We start from the raw sequence: 27,903 nt of genomic DNA, 5'->3' as shown, positions 1-27,903 counted from the left end.
TTGATTTGTGGCACGTTCGCCTGCATAGCTATTACACTGTGCCACATTCCGGCGAGCAGTTACACAGAGACCCAGTGGGCGTGTTCTGGCCGCTGTCCTGACAACGGAACGATTGTCCTCTTATCTGTGCCGAGCGACACACGTGCCGTGTCGTAGGGGCTTGATCTTTCTCCAAACATTCCGAGCAATGCGTGGAGGGCAGAGGGGAGAGCGTGCCAGGGGAGCGTAGGAATGTTTCGATACCATCAAAGTATCGATAACTACTCAAATGAGTAGTACTTTGGTCGTCCTGCTATACTCATATGAGTTCTCCAACACTATCGATATCTATCCATATCTGTACTTTAATTTTCTATACAGACGAGGTAATGTTGAGTACACAGAAACAATGTGAAAGCTTGGAAGGGTGTTGCAGGGTAACTTGTGCTGCGAAATAATTATTCAGAAAAAAAATAAATACGCTGCGCCGTTTCCGAGTTAATTAGCATTGAAGTTTGCCAGTCAGGCCATTGAGCGCACAAATTCTAGCCGTCCGCCAGTACGAGGTGCATTCAAGTTCTAATGCCTCCTATTTTTTCCTCCGGATTGGAAAGAGATAGAAACGTCCGCATTGTTTTAAAATGAGGCCGCGTTCTTTGTCAATACGTCCCAGAGATGGCAGCACCGTACGGCAGATGGAATTTTACCGCCAGTGGCGAGAATGAGAACTGTTTTAAATACTTAAAATGGCGACGTTTTCCTTACTTGAACAGCGTGCAATCATTCGTTTTCTGAATTTGCGTGCTGTGAAACCAATTGAAATTCATCGACAGTTGAAGGAGACATTTGGTGATGGAGTTATGGATGTGTCGAAAGTGCGTTCGTGGGTGCGACAGTTTAATGAAGGCAGTACATCGTGTGACAACAAACCGAAACAACCTCGGGCTCGCACAAGCCGGTCTGACGACATGATCGAGAAAGTGGAGAGAATTGTTTTGGGGGATCGCCGAATGACTGTTCAACAGATCGCCTCCCCAGTTGGTATTTCTGTGGGTTCTGTGCACACAATCCTGCATGACGACCTGAAAATGCGAAAAGTGTCATCCAGGTGGGTGCCACGAATGCTGACGGACGACCACACGGCTGCCCGTGTGGCATGTTGCCAAGCAATGTTGCCAAGCAATGTTGACGCGCAACGACAGCACGAATGGGACTTTCTTTTCGTCGGTTGTGGCAATGGATGAGACGTGGATGCCATTTTTCAATCCAGAAACAAAGCGCCAGTCAGCTCAATGGAAGCGCACAGATTCACCGCCACCAAAAAAATTTCGGGTAACCGCCAGTGCTGAAAAAATGGTGTCCATGTTCTGGGACAGCGAGGGCGTAATCCTTACCCATTGCGTTCCATAGGGCACTACGGTAACAGGTGCATCCTACGAAAATGTTTTGAGGAACAAATTCCTTCCTGCCCTGCAACAAAAACGTCCGGGAAGGGCTGCGCGTGTGCTGTTTCACCAAGACAACGCACCCGCACATCGAGCTAACATTACGAAACAGTTTCTTCGTGATAACAACTTTGAAGTGATTCCTCATGCTCCCTACTCACCTGATCTGGCTCCTAGTGACTTTTGGCTTTTTCCAACAATGAAAGACACTCTCCATGACCGCACATTCACCAGCCGTGCTGCTATTGCCTCAGCGATTTTCCAGTGATCAAAACAGACTCCTAAAGAAGCCTATGCCGCTGCCATGGAATCATGGCGTCAGCTTTGTGAAAAATGTGTACGTCTGCAGGGCGATTGCGTCGAGAAGTAACGCCAGTTTCATCGATTTCGGGTGAGTAGTTAATTAGAAAAAAAATCAGAGGCCTTAGAACTTGAATGCACCTCGTACAGTTACTGTCCGTTGTTCTCATAGCGTACCTGTAGATGACATCGCACGAGGCCGCCCCGCCTTTGGCTCTGCGTGGATCCTTAGCAAATATATCCAGTTTTTTCTTAAGTTATTTCGCAGCACAGCCTACCCTCCAACACCTTACAAGATTTTCAGACTGTTTCTGACCATCTTTTATATGATATTTTACTTGACTGATAATTTTATGCAGTCTAATAGAACACATTAAGCTCTTTTTAAACAAAATTTTGGAAGGTTTCCCAAAAACACCAGATGCTGTAAATTAGGAGGCAACTTGCATCTCACAGTGCCACTAGCTTTTCGAAACACTCACTGGGCAGAGATGTTGTCAATAATGTACCGTTGAGCATACAGGATATTTGTACAAACGCGGTGTAACACGCCCGGGAGTACAAATGGGTGGGGATGGTTTTTAAACTGTTTGTCGTTCCTTGTGACGTTGCGGGCTGTCCACACCACGTACCTGATAATACCGCGGCGATCGTATTGTTCTGCTCCACACCGCTGCTGGCTTGCTTGAAATTATCTATCGCAATATGCAAGCGGGTTTACGGGAGCCACTCAACGTTAAGCACAACACTGTTCTACGTCTGGTATGAACATCTATATTCTGAGACGATTAAAGAAAAATCGCAGGTTGCACCGTTTACATTCTAACTCGGAAGTGTTATCCCAATTAATGGATGATCAACATTCCACAATATCATTCGGAAGAACGTACACGTAACCGATGCGGAAGCCGAATGATCGCGCGAAAGTTCTTACGCTCGTCACGCATACACAGATATGTGTGGGGTGCTATTGGTTACACGTCTCGGTCACCTCTTGTTCGCATTGACGGCACTCTGAACAGTGGACGTTACATTTCAGATGTGTTACGACCCGTGGCTCTACCCTCCATTCGATCCCTGCGAAACCCTACATTTCAGCAGGATAATGCACGGCCGCATGTTGCAGGACATGTACGGGCATTTCTGGATACAGAAAATGTTCGACTGCTGCCCTGGCGAGCACATTCTCGTACCTCTCACCAATAGAAAACGTCTAGTCAATGGTGACCGAGCAACTGGCTTGTCACAATACGCCATATGAACTGTGGTATCGTGTTGAAGCTGCATGGGCAGCTGTACCTGTACACGCCATCCAAGCTATGTTTGACTCAATGCCGAGGCGTATCAAGGCCGTTATTACGGCCAGAGGTGGTTGTTCTGGGTACTGATTTCTCAGGTTCTATTCACCCAAATTGCTTGAAAATGTAATCAGATATCAGTTCTAGTATAATATATTTGTCGAATGAATACCCGTTTATCATCTGCATTTATTCTTGGTGTAGCAATTTTAATGGCCAGTAGTGTATCTCGTCTCTCTGCTAACGTCTTTCACTGCAGTTCGTTGATAAGTTGCGTGACACGCTCGTGATGACTAAAAGTACAGCTGCGGCCCCAGCCCACGTCGCTTCCGGCGACTGTTGCTGAGAATTGCATAGCTGTGGCAAGATGCGGCCGTACCCCCGGCGCTGCGTCCCTGAGGCCCGCCTCGCTGGCGCCGACTTCTGCGGCGGGCAGCCATTATATTTTGTCACGCCGCGGCGCGCACTTGTTCTTAGCGGTGCCCCCAGATTCGTTGCTCTTTTTCTGCCCGCCTCCAATCTTCTCCCGCCGCCTCTCTTCGCCATTCGTTCCCTTTCCGGCAGCACGCGGTTATTACTCTCCATCAGTCGCACTCGCTTCCAGAGCAATTTCTGTTACGTTCCGGCCGTCGTTTTGTTTCGTTTTCATACCTGTTCCTCTTCGCTGTTTGTTTTCAGTTTTTCCGACACGGCATTATTTCTTTAAATTGTTTTATATCTGCCTCCTTTTCCTACTGTTCCCAGGTCCCTGATACCCAGCACATTTTCGTTACCTTTCGCCTCCGTAGTCCGAAGACATAAAACATGGTGGAAAAGGTGTTGGGACAAGTTCAGGGTGCGACGCAGGAACTTCCTTATTTAAAAAATCATAAATCAAAGTATTGGAGATATCACTTTCATCTTTCTTTAGATAGAGGTACATTTAAAGTTTTATTTCATTAGGTTTTGAAAAAGATATCCGTTCCGCTCAATGCATTTGAAGAGTCCAAATCCGAGGTTTCGGTCCACTTTCTCCAGCGCGCCTCTATGTGGGCAAAAGCAGCAAGAAAATGGCCCCTTGACGACTGGTACACACCATAGTTTTAAGATACCCCGTAAAAAAAATTAAAAATTAAAAAATCTGGCGAGCGTGGTTTGCACTGAAGATCTCCCCCTCCCCCCGCCCCCCCCCCCTTCCTCAGAGAGGTGACACGGTCGGGGAAGTGTTGGCGCAAATGTGTCATTGACGTTGGTGCAGTGTGAGCTGTGGCGCCGTATTGTTTGAATCAGGCCTCGCCCACATCTGTTTCTTCGAGTACGGGAAGAAAAAAAAAACTCAATCGTCAGGACATGACGCTCAGCATTGACCGTAAGTGCTCTATCGATCTCTTCGAAAAACTGTGGGTCAATAGTGCCAATTTTGGATAATGCACATCAGTCACACACTCTGTATGCAGGGGTTGCTCATAAACGTCTCGAGAGTTCGTGCCACTCCAGTATCGCATGTTTTTTCTTTGCTTGTCACGCAGACACACAAATGAAAATGTGCCCCGTCGCTAAAGAAAGATAGAGCATCGTGAGGCAGTTTTCGATCAAGGCTTCACATGGATTTTTTCGTGAAACAAAATCCCCTCGGTTGTGTGCCACTGCCAGTTTGTATGGATGAAATTCCAAGTCTTCAGAAGAATTCGTCTCGCTGTGAGATCAGAAATTGCAAGAGCAGTTGCATGTTTCCGTGCAGATCGCTTGGGAGGAATTCCAAATCGCCAGCCTTACTTTTTCGAAGTTTTCTGCTGTCCTGGTGGTTCGGCCTTAAGGTCCTGGCTTTTTCTGCTCACTTCCGGTATCCATGAACGTGTCCACCCACAAAACAATAGAGTTTCGATCAGAAAGACGACACGGAGGCGCAGTGTTAAACTGTTCCTTGAATTCGTGCTGGGTTCCGACGGTGAGCTCCTGGTGAGCGTATGGAAAGAAAACCCAAAAGCTAGGTTCCTCCCTTTCGAATTCGCTCAGTAACACACTTCAATGAGTAACGGCCGTTGTATGGTGTGTGTTTCAAATAAGAAAGTACCTGCGCCCTATCCTATATTTGCGACAAGCCCCCAAGTGTCGTTAACTGGTAGATCCCGCAGTTTGAGAGATAAGGACTGCAAATTTCAGATTATGTAACGCTAGCGATTCGTGAGACGATTCTACACAGGTGGCTCGAGCTACTAAAAGGTTTCAAGCGATTGGGAAAAGATTTTCAAGAAGAGTCAGCGGACATAGGGGCGTAGTTATAGGCCTATATCGCTAACGTCAATCGTTTGTAGATTTCTAAAAGGCATTATACGTCGACGTACTGTGATATTTTTTGTTTTTCGAAAAATAAGATCAACTAACGAAGGTGACCTACCTCTGTTCCTCCGTGAGATCTGTACTTCGTGGGTAACAGCTACCCGGGTTGATGCCTTGTTAGGTGCTTTGGTGGCTTCCGAAAGGTACTCGATACATCTGAGCAGTGTTGCTGAGTGAACAAAATACGAGCTTGTGGAGTATTGCGTCACATTTATCTCGAGGTTCAGGAGTTACTGGAAATAGAACCAAACACGTAGTCCTTACTTGGGAGAAAATAGGACAGCTGTCAGGAGTCAGTTGACATGTAAGAAGGCCGTTTAACACAAAGCCTACTGTACAGTTAAGAAAATGGCTCTGAGCACTATGGGACTTAACATCTGTGGTCATCAGTCCCCTAGAACTTAGAACTACTTAAACCTAACTAACCTAAGGACATCACACACATCCATGCCCGAGGCAGGATTCGAACCTGCGACCGTATCAGTCGCGCGGTTCCGGACTGAGCGCCTAGAACCGCTAGACCACCGCGGCCGGCGTACATTTAAGAGTCGTGGGTAACGAAGACTGCTGAAACATAGTTTTTTTTTTTTTGTTCTACTTGTCTCGCCGTTTAATTTTTTTTTCTCTGCATACTTCAAAGTCTTCATAAAAGCATTTGGGAATGACACGCAGGTAAAGTAAACTTTCTCCGACAGGTTCTTTACTAGTTTTCGTGTCTAATTTATACTTTCTCTCGTCCATTTGAGACTACTTACCTGAGTTTTACCGTACAGTACTTTAATGTCTTTTTTTTTCAAAATACTTTTCACGCTGCTTATCGTTTTTTGTACTACAAGCGTTCTTGCTCCTCCCTGTATTTTTCGCAGTTGATGTAAGATATATGTACGCACTGTGCTCGAAAGTCCTCGGAGATGTATGTATAACCCTTTTTTAAGTATACATTGCAATTTTAGTTCTTGGTAAAAAAATTTCATTTAAAATGAATATCGGGCTAGCCTACAGCCTACTAACAACTTAAATTTCGTGCACTGCAGGTCACATGCGCCACGAGTTGGGCGATGCGACACTAAAGTGTCTTCATAACTGCACGCGACTGTACTAGACAAGGTATGGCTTGCGTTCTGTGGGTAGGACAAACCAATGACGTAACAACGCACGCGGTGAAATACTTCGAGCACTGTAGACTCCACTGTTAAACATTAAATAATAAGTTGCCCTGAAGAGGACCACTCAAAAGCAGGTCGAAACATCGGCATTGTAAATGTTTTAGTATTTCCTAATGACGTGGCCTGACACCCAAAACTATTTTATTCACATTGAAACTGGCCGTGGAAGCCTCTGAGCTTATATTGATTTATCCATTTTTCTGGTTGTTGAGCTCCTTGACTGTAGATTCTATTACTTTAAGAAATATGGCATAACTTTTTACATAGTTTGTTTCTAACAAGCGTTTTGGGATTTCGGTGATCGTCAGTCGGCGTAATATATATATTAGTCTTCAAATGAGACTATCGTTAACGCATTCTGAATGCTGCAGCTGCTCTATGCAAAATAACGGTTTATTTAGCTGTTGTACTTCGTGAGTTGTATACTTACTGCCTGTTCTGGTTGATGGCGCTCATGTTTCCCAAAATGCAGTTGATGAGAGCTTATGATGTGCTATGGAAGATGTACGAAAGCCCGAAAACTATACTGGGATAAACAAAAAATGTATCAAATCTGGCTGGTAGCTGTATTTTAAAATAACCCAGGCTTAAACTTCAAAATGAACAGAGTATAACACAAGGCAGCTGCTGTAACTTAGGTTGGTGTGCGCCGCAGTTACAGTATCGCCTGCGCCGAATGCGCTGTGGCTGGTCCGACCGTTGGCGGAGACTGCCGAGACACAGCACGCAGAGGGAGGGGGGGGGGCGGCGATGACTCTGGCGGGCCATTCCCCAGAGAGCAGGCGGCTGGACCCTACCTTGGGCTGTGCCACCAGCCCTTCCTTTCCCTTTCCCTTTCCCTCTCCCTCTTTCCCTTCTCTTGTGTTTGTGTTTACTTCTTGGGGCGACGCCCGGCAGCACACCTTGTCCCCCCCCCCCTCCCCCGCTCGCCCCGCCACAGAGACACGCGAGCTGTCGCTTTCGCTGCGACCCTGTTCGCCCTGTCTGGCCGCCCCACTGACCCAAGTACTGGTCGTACATCCAGAAGTAACTGGCGACCAAGAGTTTCAGGACGGAGTTCTGGTCGTACATCCAGAAGTAACTGGCGACCAAGAGTTTCAGGACGGAGTTCAGCGACTAGTTTCGGACTGCTTGTCCGTTATCAGTCTTTTTTTCCCTCTATTGTGATTCGCGTTTTACACACCACGCAATGGACCTGTTGACTGCCCAACTATGTGGCAGTAACAACAACGGTGGGATTCCCGACCCCAGTGGACACTGGAAAACATACGTTTTGCTGAAGTCCCGTAGGTCATTAAAGTGTTAACGATCGCTGTGTGAAACTGTTAAGCCACGTGCTCTGCCGCCCTGCAGTGGCTGAGCTGTCTGACGTCATCGTCTGTCTTGACCTTGGCGCAGGCGCAGAATGCCACAGCAGGACTGGTTGCTCCCTTTTTATTCCCCGCTCCACTACCTCCTCTACCACAGCCGAGGTTTTGTTCCGCGCGGCGACATTTTCGGACACGGTTCGCTAGCCCCTTTGCATCGTGGCACGCCTGCAGTGTTTCTTCGCTCTCGACTGCTGGCTGAACCGATGTCTGTGCCCGCAGCCCTATACACACGACGAGGGGACGAGTGATATCTTTTTAATGCGTGCGAAAACCATTCCTCGATTTACGGCGTCTCCTAGTAAATGTGGATGTTCTTCGACTGTAACTGAGAGAACGGCTAGAATTAAACGTACCGTATACAGCAAGTAACTATTATGGATAGAAAAAATACACCGGTTAAAACCTATACCAGTAATTTTTAGTATTTGTTTGGTCTCTTATTATCGATGTTCGTTTTTACCCCGTTCTCAGTAAAAAAAAAAATTAAGTATGTTAGCTGTAGCAAGAGTGCTAAATTTTTCGGTTTTCAAATAAAACTTTTTCGGAAAACGAGTAATTTTTATTTGTAAAATTTCCATAGCTTTGAAATATACGTTATTGTAGACAACAGGAAAAGCGATCAGTGCCATTTTAATAGCAACGCAGACAGACACACATAACAAACACATAGTATAAGAACTGGTAAAGCATTTCTGAGACAAAGTACCTGTTAACACGTGCCATGGGCTATTACATGGTATACGTGTACGTAAGTGCCCGAGACTTACCCAATCTGGTCAATGTGGCAGTTTCTCGCAGACTTCGTCGCATATCCGTCGTATTACAGAATGGCCATGTCCCTAGTTCGGAAATATTTCACGAAGTGTGGCATCAGTGAAGTACAATGTTCCATTTGCTCTGGAACATTAAAAACGGTGGGGGGGGGGGGAAGAGACTCTCAACAAACTTGCGACATCATATAAGGAGAAAACTTGACAATTCATTCGTAGTTTGCAATAAAGATAGAAAGTAGCTGATCTTCTGGCTCTGTCAACATATGCCTTCATCTTCTTGTGGCCCTTGAAAACAGACAAATTAACAAAAAAAAAAATACAGTTGTTCTACATAAGCGCTCCCCTTTAACACTAACTGCTCGTAATGCTCAAATAGTGGTATGATCCTCGATTACAGTTTGATTTTTGAGCAGAGTTTGAAAAAACGGTACTCTGATTTCTGTAGTATTCCACGAATTCACTGGACCCGAGCGTGCTAACTGTATGTTTTGGTTTGAATAATCGACGTCGGCGACAACAGTTCAGCGTAATTTCCGTACCAAGTACGCTAAAGGTCCTCCTAGTAGGCCTAAACTGAAAATTTTTTGTGCATTGAGCAAGAACAAAGTGTACAGCTCCTTTTTTTTCCCGTGAGAGAACCCTCAATGGGCCAGTGGACCTGGATATGTTACCACAATTTTTGATACCACAGATCGATGAGAATGACGAAGAACGAAATGTTTACTTCATGCAAGGTGGTGCATCACCCCGCTACCTGGCTGACTTTCTGGAATTTCTCACTGACCGCTTTCCAGGTCAATGGATCGGCCGTGATGCGCCAATTGCATGGCCCATCGCTTCCCCAGACCTGACACCTCTGGACTTCTTTTATGGGGATTCATAGAGGATATCGTGTTCGTTCCTCTGTGCCGGCTTCCGTACCTGAACTTTGAACAATTTATGCTGCCACTGAGCAAATTACACCTGCAATGCTACAGTGAGTTTGGGAAGAAATTTACTTCCAGTGGGATGTAGGCAGGATAAGCAACAGAAGCCACACACAACGTCTTTAGTAGTAGTAGTAGTAGTAGTAGTAGTAGTAGATTATGGTATTCTGCCTTACGGCAAGTCTTGTCATCGGTTAAGCCTCTTCCACTTTCGTCTGTCCATAGCCAGTCTTCTCATTTCTGAATATTTGTCTCCGTTTATATTGTCCAGCATTTGATATCTTCTTTTTCCTCTTTTCCTTTGTCCCTCCACCATTCCTTCTATTCCTTCCTTCAATAAACAATCGCTCGTCGAACAATGTCCAATCCAGTTCCGTTTTCTTTCTGATAACTTTCAGCATGTTTCTTTCTTCTCCAACTCTTCTTAATTCTTCTTCATTCCTTACTCGTTCTTCCCATTTCACTTTTTAGATTCTTCTCCATATCCACATCTCTAGTGCCTCCAATCTTCTTTCATTTGCCTTTCTCAATGTCCAGGTCCCCGCACCATATAGTGCCACACTCCAGATGTAACATTTGGTAAGTCTTTTCCTCAGATCTTTGTTTAGTGGCCCACAAAGTAATTTCTGTTTCCTCTTTAATCCTTCTTTTTCCAATGCAATTCTTTTCCTAATTTCTGTTTAGCAATACAAATCATCCACTATTGCACTTTCCAAGTAACTGAAGTTATTCACTTTCCCTATTTCCTCTCCCCCTATTTTCATACAGCATTTTCTCCCCTTTCCTCCAATTACCATGCTTTTCGTTTTCTTCTTGTTAATTTTCATTCCATGTTCTTCTAATTTTGTGTTTAGATCATCTAACATTTGTTCCATCTCTCTTGCACTGTGTCATCACAACCATGTCGTCTTTAGTTTAAGGTAAAAAAAATGATGTGTTTCCCTACAAAATGACATTAAACCCAGCTCTGTATCTTCTTTCAATAAATTTATATAAATTTTTGAAGTTGTGAAGTCCTTTTTGTAACACCCTGTATTTTTACTGTGTTGTTACGTGTCCAGATGCTACTGCAATTCCCCCTCGTTGTTCAAAATCTCCTTCGAATAAAATTATAAACTAGAAAAAGGCTGGAACACAAACATAGATCATTCAAAGCTTGCCTTTAGATAATATAAACGAACAAACTGACACCGAAAGACTTGAGAATCACAAATTGAAAAGACCGATACGTCGTCACAAATACTAGTGAACAGAGCGATACCCGCAGCACATAACCTACTGACCTCCCTTATAACTTATATGGATATGGTGTCTGTTCTTTCGGACATGTCCGAAAGAAGAGACACCATATCCATATCAATATATCGTTTTGCCAATACCAGCCATGACCTCCTCCATCTGTGCGGATGCACACATATTCCCCGAACTCTTACGGGACTTGGTAAGAATGTATTCCGCGAGTAATGAGCGTGTTGGGGTGGGACACTACGAAAGTAGTGTCTGGACATACAAGGTGAGAATGTGGGTCTCGCGGGAGGCGTGCGGGAGATAGTCCCTGCAGTGGTACTATGCTCTGTGCCCTCGGTGGCTCGGATGGATAGAGCGTATGCCATGTAAGCAGGAGATCCCGGGTTCGAGTCATGGTCGGGGCACACATTTTGACCTGTCCCCACTGATACAAATCAACGCCCGTCAGCAGCTGAAGGTATTAATGCATAATTCTAATATCCCTGATCTACAAGCCACCCTATGGTGTGTGGCGGAGGGCACTTTACGTGCCACTGTCATCAGCTCCCTTTCCTGTTCCAGTCGCGTATGGTTTTTTGGGAAGAACGACTGCCGGAAAGCCTTCGTGCGCGCTCGAATCTCTCTAATTTTACATTCGTGATCTCCTCGGGAGGTATAAGTAGGGGGAAGCAATATATTCGATGCCTCATCCAGAAACGCACCCTCTCGAAACCTGGAAAGCAAGCTACACCGCGATGCAGCGCGTCTGTCTTGCAGAGTCTGCCACTTGAGTTTGCTAAACATCTCCGTAACGCTATCACGCTTACCAAATAACCCTGTGACGAAACGCGCCGCTCTTCTTTGGATCTTCTTTATCTCCTCCGTCAACTCGACCTGGTACGGAAAAGCAGTGGTCCCATAACACTCCCCTGTGGCACGCCAGAGGTTACTTTAACGTCTGTAGACGTCTCTCCATTGATAACAACATGCTGTGTTCTGTTTGCTAAAAACTCTTCAATGCAGCCACACAGCCGGTCTGATATTCCGTAGGCTCTTACTTTGTTTAACAGGCGACAGTTCGGAACTGTATCGAACGCCTTCCGGAAGTCAAGGAAAATGGCGTCTATCTGGGAGCCTGTATCTAATATTTTACGGGTCTCGTGAACAAATAAAGCGAGTTGGGTCTCACACGATCGCTGTTTACGGAATCTGATTGCCTAAATCCATGACTTTTGTGATATAGTGAGAGGAAAGTGCAAGCGGGTTGCGCATTAGGAAGAAACACAAATTTTCGATAACATTTGTGTGTATGTACAGATGTATAGCCTAACATTTATGTGTATGTACAGATTTATAGCCTATTACTTTAATAGTTTAATTGCCTGATTTGTTTTCAAGTTAAATAATCTGGACAGTACTGGCTAAGTTGTAAACATGGAAATATTAAATTTAAATCTACTAGGTCATTTATATGCTGCCGCTTTGCGGCCCAGTGTGAGCGCAGCAGTGACAGCTCAAGTATTGTGGCATGAGTGGGACAGTGCACAAATGGTTTAATTCGTACCTAACTGGAAGAGTGCAGAAAGTTGAAATAAATAGTTCTCATAACATGCAAAGATCAGCACATTCCTCAAACTGGGGAACTATCAAAAATGGGGTTCCACAAGGGTCAGTCTTGGGTCCTTTGTTGTTCTTATTATATATTAATGACTTGCCATTCTATATTCATGAAGAGGCAAAGTTAGTTCTCTTTGCTGATGATACAAGTATAGTAATCACACCTGACAAACAAGCATTAACTGATGAAATTGTCAATACTGTCTTTCAGAAAATTACTAAGTGGTTCCTTGTAAACGGACTCTCAGTGAATTTTGATAAGACACAGTACATACAGTTCCGTACAGTGAATGGTATGACGCCATTAATAAATATAGACCTTAATCAGAAGCATATAGCTAAGGTAGAATATTCCAAATTTTTAGGTGTGTCCATTGATGAGAGATTAAATTGGTGATAAACATCTTAGTAAATTAGCTTACTACGCCTATTTTCACTCATTGCTTTCATATGGCATCATATTTTGGGGTAATTCATCACTGAGGAATAAAGTATTTATTGCACAAAAGCGTGTAATCAGAATAATAGCTGGAGTCCACCCAAGATCATCCTGCAGACATTTATTTAAGGACCTAGGGATATTCACAGTAGCTTCTCAGTATATATACTCTTATGAAATTTGTTATTAACAACCAAACCCAATTCAAAAGTAATAGCAGTGTGCATAACTACAATACTAGGAGAAAGGATGATCTTCACTATTCAAGATTAAATCTAACTTTGGCACAGAAAGGGGTGAATTATACTGGCACTAAAGTCTTTGGTCACTTACCAAATAGTATCAAAAGTCTGGCAGATAACCAACAAGTATTTAAGAAGAAATTAAAAGAATTTCTGAATGACAACTCCTTCTACTCCATAGAGGAATTTTTAAATATAAATTAAGAAAAAAAATTATAAAAAACAAAAAATAAATAAAAATAATAAATAAAGAAAAACAAAAACACAAAAAAATAAAGTTGTTATATTAACTTAAGTATGTTGTTAAATTAACCTAATTACGTCATGTATTGGAAAATTCGACTCGTTCCACATCATTACGAAATATCGTATTCGTGATCCATGGAACTTGTATTAATCTAATCTGTCTGTCTGTGTGTGGTGCAGGTGACTGTGATCGTGCGCGGCGCCCCCGCCGGGTCGGCCGCGTGCTCGCGCCACCGCAAGACGTACGAGGCGACGGCGGACGCGCCGCTGCCCGCCACCTTCGTGGACGGCACGCAGCGCTCTGCCGGCGGCAACGTGCAGCTGTCGGTGCACGAGGATGGCCGGCGCGTCGAGCTGTGGGTGCGCCACGTGGACGCGCTGGTGGTGGTGCGGCGCGCCGGCCGCTACCTCGCCTTCTCGGCGCGCCTCCCCCGACACGTGGCGTTCGGCGGCGGCGGCGGCGGCCGGCCAAGCAGCGGCCTCCAGCTGTGCGCCAGGGGCTGCCCCAGCAGCGAGCTGCTGCACCCTCTCGTAAGTAACACTCACCACTTGCCTCGCTTTCCCTCCACAGACTCCCCTCCTGTGCCAGCGTCTCGTGGGTTTCTTTTTTACTACTGTGTGGTGTGCGCTGAAGAGATCACCCTTGATGACTTATTCCTCCAGGACGGGATGTAAGGATAAAAGGAAAAGTATTTATTACACATTCAGTTAGGCTTGGGCACTCACAAGGGGAGGCCGCCAATTGTGAAATTCAGATTCGATTCATACTGCGCATAATAAAAGCTCATGGCCAGAGGTGTAATGTGGCAAAGCACCAAGATGCACTTCTCAGCCGTTGTCGAGAAAATCGACAGTTAAAAAGAAACCGTTGTGGTGAAATACTCTCTACGAAAAATAATTTTATACAGCGTCGAGGCGCAGTGGTAAGCGCTCAGGTTCGTAATCCGAAGGTCGCCGGATCGAATCCCGCGCGATGCAACCTTTTTTTTAGTATTTGTTTTTTGTAATTCAAATGCACACACACACACACACACACAATTCGTGGCAATCAGTTGCAACAATTATGCATATAATAAGTTGTTGAAAGTCGTTTGTTTGTGGAAAAAACCGCAAACAAAGTTGTATTTCACAAATGTTATTAATTGTCTTCATTATGTTGACCACGTATAGTTAACGGAAGACGTAGAAGCGATATTCCGAAACGAATGCGTATAGCGTAAGTCAAACGTTCGAATTACAATAGAGGCCCCACGAACACAAATTTGCTGTGGCAGGTATGAAACATAAACTCCGTTACTCGCTCGTTACACTTGAAGGACAGATGTTGAATGGGCCGAAACGAGCCGCCGCATAACAGCGTAGTTGCCTGCTAACTTCGAAAGAAGGTAGATGCGGTCCCTAGCGCAACTTATAACATCGTCGAAAATCAGTGCGGACGTGAGAGCTTTGGTACACCCTGTTAAACAAACGGAAAAATGGAGGCGGTGCAATTGGAGAGCGATCCGCCTTCACCAACATGCATAAGCAATTCATTAATATATATATTACAAAAACTAATAATAACAAAAATTTGCATGGCGCGATATTCGATCCGGCGATCTTCGGATTACGAACCCGAGCCCTTAGCGCTGCGTGACGACGCTGTAGAAAATTATTAATCGTAGAGAGTATTTCACCGCAACGGTTTCTTGTAACTGTCGATTTTCTCGACAACGGCTGAGAAGTGCATCTTGGTGCTTTGCCACATGACACCTCTGGCCATGAGCTTTTATTATGCGCAGTATGAATCGGATCTGAATTTCACAATTGGCGGCCTCCCCTTGTCAGTGTGTCCTTTGGCCTGCTGTCTTTGGTAATGTCTATCTCCTGTGGAGGGTGAGATGTGTCTGGGCTGTTGTTTGTGACTGCTTCCTCGTGTTATGACAGATCGTCTATGAGGAGTGAAACATTATTGACTTCGGTACTAGATACTTGTGCCGCCTTGCGGGGTTTACCGTTCCTACCTACATGGAAGAATCCTGAAGATGCTAGAAGGTATCAGATTATATAATCAGGAACCAGGTTTTAAATTGTAAGACATTTCCAGGGGCAGATGTCGACTCTGACCACCATCTATTGGTTATGAACTGTAGATTAAAACTGACGAAACTGCAAAAAGGTGGGAATTTAAGGAGATGGGACCCGGATAAACTGACTAAACCAGAGGTTGTACAGTGTTTCAGGGAGAGCATTAGGGAACGATTCACAAGAATGGGGGAAAGAAATACAGTAGAAGAAGAATGGGTAGCTCTGAGGGATGAAGTAGTGAAGGCAGCAGAGGATCAAGTAGGTAAAAAGACGAGGGCTAGTAGAAATCCTGGGGTAACAGAAGAGGTACTGAAAATAATTGATGAAAGGAGAAAATACAAAAATGCAGTAAATGAAGCAGGCAAAAAGGAATACAAACGTCTCAAAAATGAGATCGACAGGAAGTGCAAAATGGCTAAGCAGGGACGGCTAGAGGACAAATGTAAGGATTTAGAGGCTTATCTCACTAGGGGTAAGATGGATACTGCCTACAGGAAAATTAAAGAGACTTTTGGACAAAGGAGAACCACTTGCATGAATATCAAGAGCTCAGATGGAAACCCAGTTCTAAGCAAAGAAGGGAAAGCAGGAAGGTGGAAGGAGTATATAGAGGGTATATACAAGGGCGATGTACTTGAGGACAATATTATGGAAATGAGAGGATGTAGGTGAAAATGAAATGGGAGATACGATACTGCGTGAGGAGTTCGACAGAGCACTGAAAGATCTGAGTCGAAACAAGGCCCAAGGAGTAGACAACATTCCATTAGAACTACTGACGGCCTTGGGAGAGCGACTCCTGACAAAACTCTACCATCTGGTGAGAAAGATGTATGAGACAGGCGAAATACCCACAGACTTCAAGAATATAATAATTCCAATCCCAAAGAAAGCAGGTGTTAACTGATGTGAAAATTACCGAACTATCAGTTTAATAAGTCACAGCTGCAAAATACTAACGCGAATTCTTTACAGACGAATGGAAAATCTGGTAGAAGCCGACCTCGGGGAAGATCAGTTTGGATTCCGTAGAAATATTGGAACACGTGAGGCAATACTGACCCTACGACTCATCTTAGAAAATAGATTAAGGAAAGGCAAACCTACGTTTCTAGCATTTGTAGACTTGGAGAAAGCTTTTGACCATGTTGACTGGAATACTCTCTTTCAAATTCTGAAGGTGGCAGGGGTAAAATACACGGAGCGAAAGGCTATTTACAATTTGTGCAGAAACCAGATGTCAGTTATAAGAGTAGAGGGGCACGAAGGGGAAGCAGTGGTTGGGAAGGGAGTGAGACAGGGTTGTAGCCTCTCCCCGATGCTATTCAATATGTATATTGAGCAAGCAGTAAAGCAAACAAAAGAAAAGTTTGGAGTAGGTATTAAAATCCCTGGAGAAGAAATAAAAACTTTGAGGTTCGTCGATGACATTGTAATTCTGTCAGAGACAGCAAAGGACTTGGAAGAGCAGTTGAACGGAATGGACAGTGTCTTGAAAGGAGGGTATAAGATGAACATCAACAAAAGCATAATGGAATGAGTCGAATTAAGTCGGGTGATGCTGAGGGAATTAGATTAGGAAATGAGACACTTAAAGTAGTAAAGGAGTTTTGCTATTTGGGGAGCAAAATAACTGATGATGATCGAAGTAGAGAGGATATAAAAGTAGACTGGCAATGGCAAGGAAAGCGTTTCAGAAGAAGCGAAATTTGTTAACATCGAATATTGATTTAAGGGTCAGGAAGTCGTTTCTGAAAGTATTCGTATGGAGTGTAGCGATATTTGGAATTGAAACATGGACGATAAATAGTTTAGACAAGAAGAGAAGAGAATAGAAGCTTTCGAAATGTGGTGCTACAGAAGAATGCTGAAGATTAGATGGGTAGATCATGTAACTAATGAGGAAGTATTGAATAGGATTGGGGAGAAGAGAAGTTTGTGGCACAACTTGACTAGAAGAAGGGATCGGTTGGTAGGACATGTTCTGAGGCATCAAGGTATCACCAATTTAGTACTGGAGGGCAGCGTGGAGGGTAAAAATCGTAGAGGGAGACCAAGAGATGAATACACTAAGCAAATTCAGAAGGATGTACGGTGCAGTAGTTACTGGGAGATGAAGGAGCTTGCTAGCATGGAGAGCTGCATCGAACCAGTCTCAGGACTGATGACCGCAACAACAACAACAACAACGAGATAGTTGCGTGGAGTGGCAGTTATATTTTGAATTGTTGGACTACATTTCACTTCCGTACGAGGCTGCATTCAAGACAAGTTCCTTCAGTAGACTTTCCTGGCTGTTGTCAACTTGCATTTATATATCCTCCCTGCGTGGCTCATCGCCACTTTTGTTGTTGTCCTTAAAGCAATACTCATTTACTGCTTTACGTGTCTCATTCCCTTATCTGTCAGCATCGCCTGATTAGTTGGGCTACAGTCCATTGCCCTTCTTTCACATTTGTTGATTATCATCTTATAATAATCTTCGAAGGCCTTTGCCGTCTCTAAATTAAAGTGCATACAGCAAGCCTCGAAGTTTTTACTTCTTGTCTTTGAACTATAATTTCCCTACCAAGTTTCCATGTTTCCTTTACTGCTTGCTCAATGTACAGACAATTTAACATCGTCCATAGGGTACAACACTGTCTGACTCCCTTGTCAACTACTGCCTTCCTTTTACGTCGTTACACTCTTATATCAGCCGTGTGCCTCCTGAACATGTTGTAGGTAATCTTCTGCGCTCTCGGTTTTATCCATACAACCTTCACCATGTGAAATAGTGAATCACGAATCGTAGTCACCATTGTCAAAAGCTTACTTTAAATCAACGGATACTATAAATTCAGAGCGGCCTACGAGCTTCGTAGTGTTAGTCACCTTTCTTAGTAGGGAATGTGGATTTGTGGAAGTTCGGACACGCAATCAATGACGCGCAGCACACGGCACGAGTCAAACTGGAAAATAAGATTCCAGGTTGAAGGACCTAAAATCATTGATTTCGTAGAGGCATAACAATACTTAATTTGCACATTACAATATATAACAAACTTGGTAGTATTGTGGAACCACATTCAAAACACATGCACATACAATAGAGAAGTGGGAAGTTCTTGAGCAGTAGCATGAAGAAGATATTTCGGTAGTAAATCTACTGTCAAGAAACAGCTGTGGCTATGTGGATACAGCAATTGCTTAAAAATGAGTTCGGTGCCAATAGTTGCAATGTGTTCACTTATAGACAAACCAGAATTCCAAGACAGAGCTGATTTCACAAAATTTAGGTACTTAAATGTAAAGGAGTTCAGTACATTACTGATGTCCATCATGATGTTTACCGTGGCATACAGGTATTGGTTTCAATATCTTTATCCTCATATAGCCCTTCAACATATTTCTTCCACCTGTGTCTGATTGCAGTCAGTTGATACGTGTACTTCAAATAATGTGGCTCCGTTATGTATTTAACTCACCATGCAAACGTTAACGTAAACAAGTGCAGGAACTTTAACTATTACGCAATTCACTAACAAGCATCAGTGGAGTGTTAAGTGCGTGGACATGCTTTTTAACTGGATTGTTTTTATTTGTGACGAACAGGTTTTTATTATTAACAGACCTGTGTGGAATGTGCTACATAATATCAGCTAGAATACCAACATGGTATGTGATACAGTCGGGAAGTATGACAAGTGTTTTTAAAGGTCTGAGGACGACAGTCTCGTTGAAACCGGTAATCAGGAATAAATAACACTGAATGCGATCTTGGCTATTAAATTAACTCTGAAGCAATTACAGATCGCTCATTCTTATCTCTAATTAAGAGAAATTTAAATCGATTGCGTTTACTTGCGGTTCCGCCGTGAGGTAGGTAGCAGTTCTGGCACGGGACCTTTTTCTTTGGACAGCATCCCACCAACACCTCTTGAAAGATTGTCGGTGGTGTTCTGGTTCACCCTGTACTAGCGTAGGCTTTCGTGACCGTACCTCGTTTCAGTAAAACTGCTACGGGTATGTGACCGCGTGCCGCCACTACGTTAAATATCACGTAGGTATAACGAGATGGAGGTAAGAGAGATTATTGTGCGTGCATCTCCGTATATGAATGGAATACGTGGGTTTCAATGTGTCAGAAAACAGTTTATGCTGATGCGAAGTACCTTCCATCTCGCTCTGTAGTGTGACATTTGTAGTATGGATGTAGATACACACAAAAATTTATCGCTTAGTGCTTTTTCACTGTTATGGGAGTTCGATTCTTCAATGAATCGAGAATGGGGCGTTAATGGTGTTTCCTGATCGATGGGTAGGTAGAAGTGGCCCAGCTGTTTGGCCTTCGTGCTCACTTGATTTGAACCCTGTCGCTTTTTACTTGCGGGGACATTTTAAATCATTGGTGTATTCGTCTCCGGTGCTTTACATGTAATCATTTCGGAGTTTCAGTGTGGGAGGATATGAGGAAATAGGTAGCAGTCCTGAGATTTTGGACCGTGTCCGCATCCTAAGGATTTGAAAGGGGTGTTTTTTCTCTGGCTTGAAGCGTGATGTAATTTTCAGGCTTATACAGCCTTTATTGCATTTTAGTGCATTTTATATATTAACAAAGTCGTTCTCGTGCGGTAACAACGAATGACCGGAAATATGAAATGGTAGGGTGATCGTTTTAAGGATGGCATATTCTTACGTGAGTTCGGTTCCACATTGCAAATCACTGTAATCGAGAGATTTAGTCCAAATAAAAAAAAAATGAGAGATGATCTCCCATGGAATACAAAATGAGAAATGAGTCAGAACACCGTTGTAGAAACAAAGACAAAAGCATACCAATTTTTTTTTTAAGCAAAATCCCAGGGTTTACGATACTGTACAGACGCTCGAAATTTAGAGCGGATTTCAATGCGGGATGCTTTTAATACTTTCCACAACAAAACTTGATCTCGAAAACTGGCAGAAAATGAGAGAGATTCTGGTCGTGTGTAAAGTATGCTAGCGGCAAAAACATAATCAATACCTTCTCTGCGCAATAGCAATGGAAATACCATCGATGACATTACTTACAAGGGAACCTCCCCATCGCACCCCCCTCAGATTTAGTTATAAGTTGGCACAGTGGATAGGCCTTGACAAACCGAACACAGATCAATTGAGAAAACAGGAAGAAGTTGTGTAGAACTGTGAAAAAATAAGCAAAATATACAAACTGAGTAGTTCATGGGAAGATATGCAACATCAAGGACACTAGGAACGCAGGAGCGCCGTGGTCTCGTGGTAACGTGGGCAGCTGCGGAATGAAAGGTCCGTGGTTCAAATCTTCCGTCGAGTGATAAATTTTAACTTTTTATTTTCAGTTTATGTGACAAACTCTTATGTTTTCATCACTTTTTTGGGAGTGGTTATCACATCCACAAGAAAACCTAAATCGGGCAAGGTAGAAGAATCTTTTTACCCATTCGCCAAGTGTACAAGTTAGGTGGGTCGACAACATATTCCTGTCATGTGACGCACATGCCGTCACCAGTGTCGTATAGAATATATCAGATGTGTTTCCCTGTGGAGGAATCGGTTGACCTATGACCTTGCGATCAAATGTTTTCGGTTCCCATTGGAGAGGCACGTCCTTTCGTCTACTAATCGCACGGTTTTGCGATGCGGTCGCAAAACACAGACACTAAACTTATCACAGTGAACAGAGACGTCAATGAACGAACGGACAGATAATAACTATGCAAAAATAAAGTAAAATTTTCACTCGAGAGAGGACTTGAACCAAGGACCTCTCGTTCAGCAGCTGCTCACGCTACCACAGGACCACGGCGCTCCTGAGCTCATGTTCTCCATGATGTTGCCTATGTGGTCCATGGACTACTCAGTTTGTATATTTTGCTTATTTTTTCACAGTTCCACACAACTTCTTCCTGTTTCCTCAATTGATCTGTGTTCAGTTTATCAAGGCCTATCCACTGTGCCAACTTATAACTAAATCTGAGGGGGGTGCGATTGGGAGGTTCCCTTGTTAGCAGCGCTAAACACAGCATTCCGAAATTCCTTCACCAAAGAAGACGAAGTAAATATCCAGAATTCGAATCGAGAACAGCTGCCAACGTGGGTAACGTAGAAGTAAATATCATCACAGTGGTGAAGCATCTTGAATCACTTAATAAAAGCAAGTCTTTCTGTCCAAACTGTATAACTATTAGGTCCATCTCAGCGTCTGCTGATGCAATTCCATTCTTAACACTCGTATACAACCGAGCACACGACAAAAGATCAGTACCCAAAGACTGGAAAATTGCACAGGTCACACCAATATTTAAAAAAAGGCTCATATCATTAACGACGATATCTAGCAGTATTTTGGAGCATACATTGTGTTCGCACATGAATTGTCTCGAAGAGAAAGATCTATTTACACCCAGACAACACGGATTTAGAAAAGATCATTATTGTGAAACACAACTAGCTCTTTATTCAGACGAAGTGTTGAGTGCTATCGACAAGGGATTTCAGATTTATTTCGTATGTCTATATTCCAGAAGGGTTTCGAGACCGTACCTCATAAGGGGGCGTGTAATCACATTATGTGCTTATGGAACATCGTCTTAGCTATTCGACTGGATTTGTGATTTCCTGCCAGAGGTCATAGTTCATAGAACTGATGGAAACTAATCGAGTAAAACAGAAGTGATACCTATTGCTCCCCGAGGTAGTGTTATATGACGTCTGCTGTCTCTTACAGGTACCTGTATAATCGACTTAGGAGATAATCTGAGCAGCTGTCTCATGGTGGTAGTTGTTGAATGACTCAACCAGCCTCAAATACCTTTAAAATGTTTTATTTAGCTTTGATCTACCATGGCTAATATTTTTCGTTACATAGATGTCATCAACAGCATGTCGTCTGCTCTACAGTAAGTTCCAGTAGACAGCGATCTGTTTTGGTGTGGTCCACGTGGTTTTCTAGCTCGATGTAAATGTTCTTGAATTCCGCCATAGCTCACTTACTGTAAATAAATCACTGTGGCACACTTCATAATATTCTTAAAATGCGTATTTAGCATCCCACATCCGTTATACACTTGGATGTTTTTCTTTACAAAGTAGAGATTACCTTTGTGCATCACCAACTGTCATTCACAGCCGCGGAGTTAACAAGATCGAACATGGATAAAATAACGTTAAAAATGGTAGTTGGTTCCCAATACCATAACTACGTCCAGTTGTGGTCAGGCCTCTGGTGATCACTTTTGGGAGAAGGGAAAGGGGGGGGGGGAGGGGCAGAACTGGGCGTGACGGTATGAGGTGTGCAGGTGTGTAATGACGCTGTAGCGTCGAGAGATTTTCTTCCTCTTCTTTCTCGGTTTGTTACGTAATCCATTTTGAAACATTTCAGTATATGCGCTAATCTGCTATAAAAGTTAGCAAGTGCCTCCTGTTAATGGCATGTGGTAATCTGTTGGTCTTTATATTGTCTCTACAATATTGTAATATCAAGAGGGTCATTTCAGAAGCTCTGTATACTGTAAGATAGAATTAAAGAGAATAGTTTATCTTACAAAAGACCTTTACAGCCCTTCAATATAACGTCCTTTCTTCCTTACAACTTCCAAACGTCTTGGCAATTTCTGTATTTCACATGAGTAATCTTCATTGTTGAGCTCTCTTACATCCACAGTGTTGTTTCGTACGTTTTCTCATGAACAACCGTCACACATGTGGGGCATACGTGCCCGCTGGTTTTGAAACACTCTGTATTACATTACAATGAAGTGAACACGCTTAGCTGCTTACGGGCGTTGACATAGGTCAACGGGGACAGATGAAAATGTGTGCCCCGACCGGGACTCGAACCCGGGATCTCCTGCTTACTTGGCAGACGCTCAATCCATCTGAGCCAACGAGGACACAGATGATAGCGCGACTGCAGGCATTTATCTCTGGCACGCCTCCCGCGAAACCCACATTCTCAACGTATTGTCCCGCACTACATTCGTAGTGCCCCCGCCCATTACACTCATTACTCGCGGCGCGTTACCGATTCCCATAAGAGTTCGGGCACTGTTCGGGCACTGTTCGGGCACTGTTCGGGCACTGTTCGGGCACTGTTCGGGCACTGTTCGGGCACTGTTCGGGCACTGTTCGGGCACTCGCACACATTTTCCTCTGTCCGCGTTGACTTGTGTCAACGCCCGTAAGTAGCTAAGGGTGTTCATTTCATTGTAATTTCATTCTAACGAGCTGCATGGTCACCGATGGTACCTGTTCTTTCGGACATGTCCGGAAGAACAGATACCATCTTAGTATATACAGGGCGTTACAAAAAGGTACGGCCAAACTTTCAGGAAACATTCCTCACACACAAATAAAGAAAAGATGTTATGTGGACATGTGTCCGGAAACGCTTAATTTCCATGTTAGAGCTCATTTTAGTTTCGTCAGTATGTACTGTACTTCCTCGATTCACCGCCAGTTGGCCCAATTGAAGGAAGGTAATGTTGACTACGGTGCTTGTGTTGACATGCGACTCATTGCTCTACAGTACTAGCATCAAGCACATCAGTACGTAGCATCAACAGGTTAGTGTTCATCACGAACTTGGTTTTGCAGTCAGTGAAATGTTTACAAATGCGGAGTTGGCAGATGCCCATTTGATGTATGGATTAGCACGGGGCAGTAGCCGTGGCGCGGTACGTTTGTATCGAGACAGATTTCCAGAACGAAGGTGTCCCGACAGGAAGACGTTCGAAGCAATTGATCGGCGTCTTAGGGAGCACGGAACATTCCAGTCTATGACTCGCGACTGGGGAAGACCTAGAACAACGAGGACATCTGCAATGGACGAGGCAATTCTTCGTGCAGTTGACGATAACCCTAATGTCAGCGTCAGAGAAGTTGCTGCTGTACAAGGTGACGTTGACCACGTCACTGTATGGGGAGTGCTACGGGAGAACCAGTTGTTTCCGTACCATGTACAGCGTGTGCAGCCACTATCAGCAGCTGATTGGCCTCCACGGGTACACTTCTGCGAATGGTTCATCCGACAGTGTGTCAATCCTCATTTCAGTGCAAATGTTCTGTTTACGGATGAGGCTTCATTCCAACGTGATCCAACTGTAAATTTTCACAATCAACATGTGTGGGCTGACGAGAATCCGCACGCAATTGTGCAATCACGTCATCAACACAGATTTTCTGTGAACGTTTGGGTAGGCATTGTTGATGTCTCGATTGGGCTCCATGTTCTTCCACGTACGCTCAATGGAGCACGTTATCACGATTTCATACGGGAGACTCTACCTGTGCTGCTAGAACATGTGCCTTTACAAGTATGAGACAACATGTGGCTCATGCACGATGGAGCTCCTGCACATTTTCGTACGCTTCTCAACAACAGATTCGGTGACCGATGGATTGGTAGAGGCGGACCAATTCCGTGGCCTCCACGCTCTGCTGACCTCAACCCTCTTGACTTTCATTTATGGGGGCATTTGAAAGCTCTTGTCTACGCAACCCCGGTACCATATGTAGAGATTCTTCGTGCTCGTATTGTGGACGGCTGTGATAGATACGCCATTCTCCTGGGCTGCATCAGCGCATCAGGGATTCCATGCGACGGAGGGTGGATGCATGTATCCTCGCTAGCGGAGGACATTTTGAACATTTCCTGTAACAAAGTGTTTGAAGTCACGCTGGTACGTTCTGTTGCTGTGTTTCCATTCCATGATTAATGTTATTTGAAGAGAAGTAATAAAATGAGCTCTTAACGTGGAAAGTAAGCGTTTCTGGACACGGTGTCCACATAACATATTTTCTTTCTTTGTGTGTGAGGAATGTTTCCTGAAAGTTTGGCCGTACCTTTATGTAACATCCCGTATACTCTGTATTACGACTTGATCGTCGGATCTGGGCGAGTGCAGTGTACCTTGCTTGACACGCGCCGTGTCCCGTGTGCCTGCAGGAGGACCGCGGCAGCGCCATGAAGCAGGCCGACGCGGAGGCGGTGTGCGGCGCCAGCAACCTGACCGGCTCCTACCACGACTGGTGCGTCTTCGACGTGATGACGACCGGCGCCGACGACTTCGCGGCCGCCGCCCACGCCGCCCTCACCGACGTGCGGCGCCTCGACCCGCTGTCCGCGCCGTCCACGTCGGCGTCTTCGTCGTCGGCGTCGGGCGGCGCGCCGAGGGGCGGCCGCGAGCAGCGCTCGGGGGCGGCGTCGCTGGCGGCGTGGGTGCGTGCCGCCCTCGCCGCCTCCGTGTTGTTCGCCCTCGCGGTCTGAGGCCGCCCTCCCCACCCACAGAACCTATCACATCACCCGCGATACTGCGTGACAATGGTCATTAAACCCTGTAGCCGTAGTGGATGTTGTAGTCCCGTAGTTAGCAGTAGTAAATTAATCTCTGTATTCATTCGTCAGTGTTAGCTGTCGCCCTCTTCAGCCGTGACTTGTGTAATTGTAGCAGTTTTTCGCGTTAAGGTACCAGCCCTCACGATTCGTGTCGACTGCTGTTCTTGTGTAGACATGTACACTATACCTTGTGGAATTGCAAATGGGGAGCGCAAATTGTTGGACTTTGGGTTCGGTTCGACTGCGCACGAGAGTTGTAGCAGTCCGGTGTCTCCCAGTGTGGGTGTACAGTGCGACGCCGCCGCTAGGCACTCTCGTTTGTGGGGTCACAGTAGCCGGCGCCTGTCTCTGGCGCAGAAAACGGGCTTAGCTGACACACACCGAGGGGACCCTTCACGTGCCACGCCGAATGCCTTCGCAAATGACTTCCAGTATCCGGTGCGCACGGAGTGCCCTTACAGCCGCAAATGGTGTGCACTGCCGTGCCGCATCGTGCACTGGCAAAAGCATTTCGGGACTACAGACGCAGGAGTGCAGCTTTAAATTGTCCCGATTAATGAACTCGGCTCCACTCTGTAACTCTTCAGCTAAATTTCTTACCCTTCCACCTAGATATAGGCAGCAGTATGGATGCAGTTTACTGTTATCCCTCATTTCAAACAGAAACGTAAAGTTTCGTGCGCGTTTGACACAGCTCACGACAAGATCTCAAGCAATGTTTGTGCAGCTCAGCCAAATGCGACTCCCTACATATATGCGTGTGTACCAGTATTCACCACTACATAAGAAAGTTTTTCGGTATTAATCATCTTAACGAACAGTATTTTTCTACAAAGTGTCACAGTCGTTTTTAATCGGGATGTACGTTACGAGTGAGAAAATAAGTGCTACGCCACTTTTTAGGCAACAGTACGTTTGTATTTTACAAGTATGTAAATAACAGTGTAAATATGTAATATTGCGTCAGTAGTGTACTACTCGGAGGCAGAGTGCGTGTGTGGGAGGCGGGATTAAGCAGCAGACACCAGGTGTTCGGTGTGGAACTCCCCGCCCCCCGCCACACGGGGAAACCCCGTGCAGTGCTGCCACAGCCTCCACCGACATCTACACCACTCACAGCCTCGTTGTTGTCATTTTGTTTGTTTTCGTTTTTTGTGTATGTGCTGTGTATTGACAGGCAACTGAACAAAGTATTTTGTTTTCGTTTTATCTATGTAAATAGAGATGTACATTTTAATTTATAAGAAAAAACACTTGTGATTTGTAGTATATTTACGGTTAAAAGAGATAGTATATACAGATAAATAAAATCCGAATATATATCTATATACATAATTTAAATGGTTGTTTTATTCATCTGAATGTTTCCTTGCAAGTACTGTAAACTGTATGCTCAGACGAGTTATGACGACGACACTGTAGTCATCTAAGGATCAGTGCTAAATTTTTCCCTTAATGTTCAGTCAGTGTCATGGTGCCTTTCAGACTTCAGACATTTACTGTTCTGTTGCGTAATATTGTCTCACTTGTAGTGTATTGCACTTAGCTAGTAGAAACATTTTCAGAAATATCTCAACAAACATTACAAGCCAATAATAAAACACAAATGTGAAGCATTTTCTCAAAAATAAAATTATACTTTCAGTTATTACGCCTATAATACACAAGTATTTTACTCAGAATCTAGAACTGGAAAAAGCAACGAAACAACAGGAAAATTTAATACATAATTTTACATTTTGATGTTCAAAATAATTTCTGTTACAGTCCACAGTTAAAAAAAAACTGAGACATGCATGCCAGAGCTTGTTATAAATGCAGTTTATTTTCCAGCACAAACTCTCTCAATTTCAATAAAAATTATAGATTTCAGCCATCACTGGCCATTGAAATGGTGACATATCATAAGATGGTTGTGTAGTTGACTCTACCCATGGAGAAAACGATGTTGTCAATGAATGTGTGAGACCTGTAATGCAGATATGTATGTGAAAGGCTTGCCAACAGGCACCACTCAAAATCTGGTTGTGGTTCCAATTTTGTACAAATTAATTACAAATCATATGTTACACCATAATAGTCTCAATAAACACAAGAAACTGAAATACGCATCATGCAAGGGCTAGCCACAGAACTCGTATCACACATCT

At 44.2% G+C, this 27,903-nt stretch overlaps 1 protein-coding gene across 1 annotated transcript in view; it reads left to right on the top strand.

The window, feature by feature from the left end:
- The window catches only part of LOC126262481 (repulsive guidance molecule B-like), a 372,022-nt gene extending 344,928 nt beyond the window's left edge, over nt 1-27,094 (top strand). The window contains exons 5-6 of the mRNA XM_049959144.1: nt 13,528-13,878; nt 25,364-27,094. Coding sequence (XP_049815101.1) covers nt 13,528-13,878; nt 25,364-25,684 — 672 coding nt within the window. The 3' untranslated portion in view covers nt 25,685-27,094. The remainder of the gene's footprint in view (nt 1-13,527; nt 13,879-25,363) is intronic.
- The last annotated feature ends 809 nt before the right edge of the window (nt 27,095-27,903 follow it).

The sequence above is a fragment of the Schistocerca nitens genome, chromosome 6, assembly GCF_023898315.1.
Source record: "Schistocerca nitens isolate TAMUIC-IGC-003100 chromosome 6, iqSchNite1.1, whole genome shotgun sequence".
In the NCBI taxonomy this organism is placed as follows: Eukaryota; Metazoa; Arthropoda; class Insecta; order Orthoptera; family Acrididae; genus Schistocerca; species Schistocerca nitens.
Note: the sequence above shows the minus strand (reverse complement) of the source record. Positions and strands in the feature narration are given on the sequence as shown.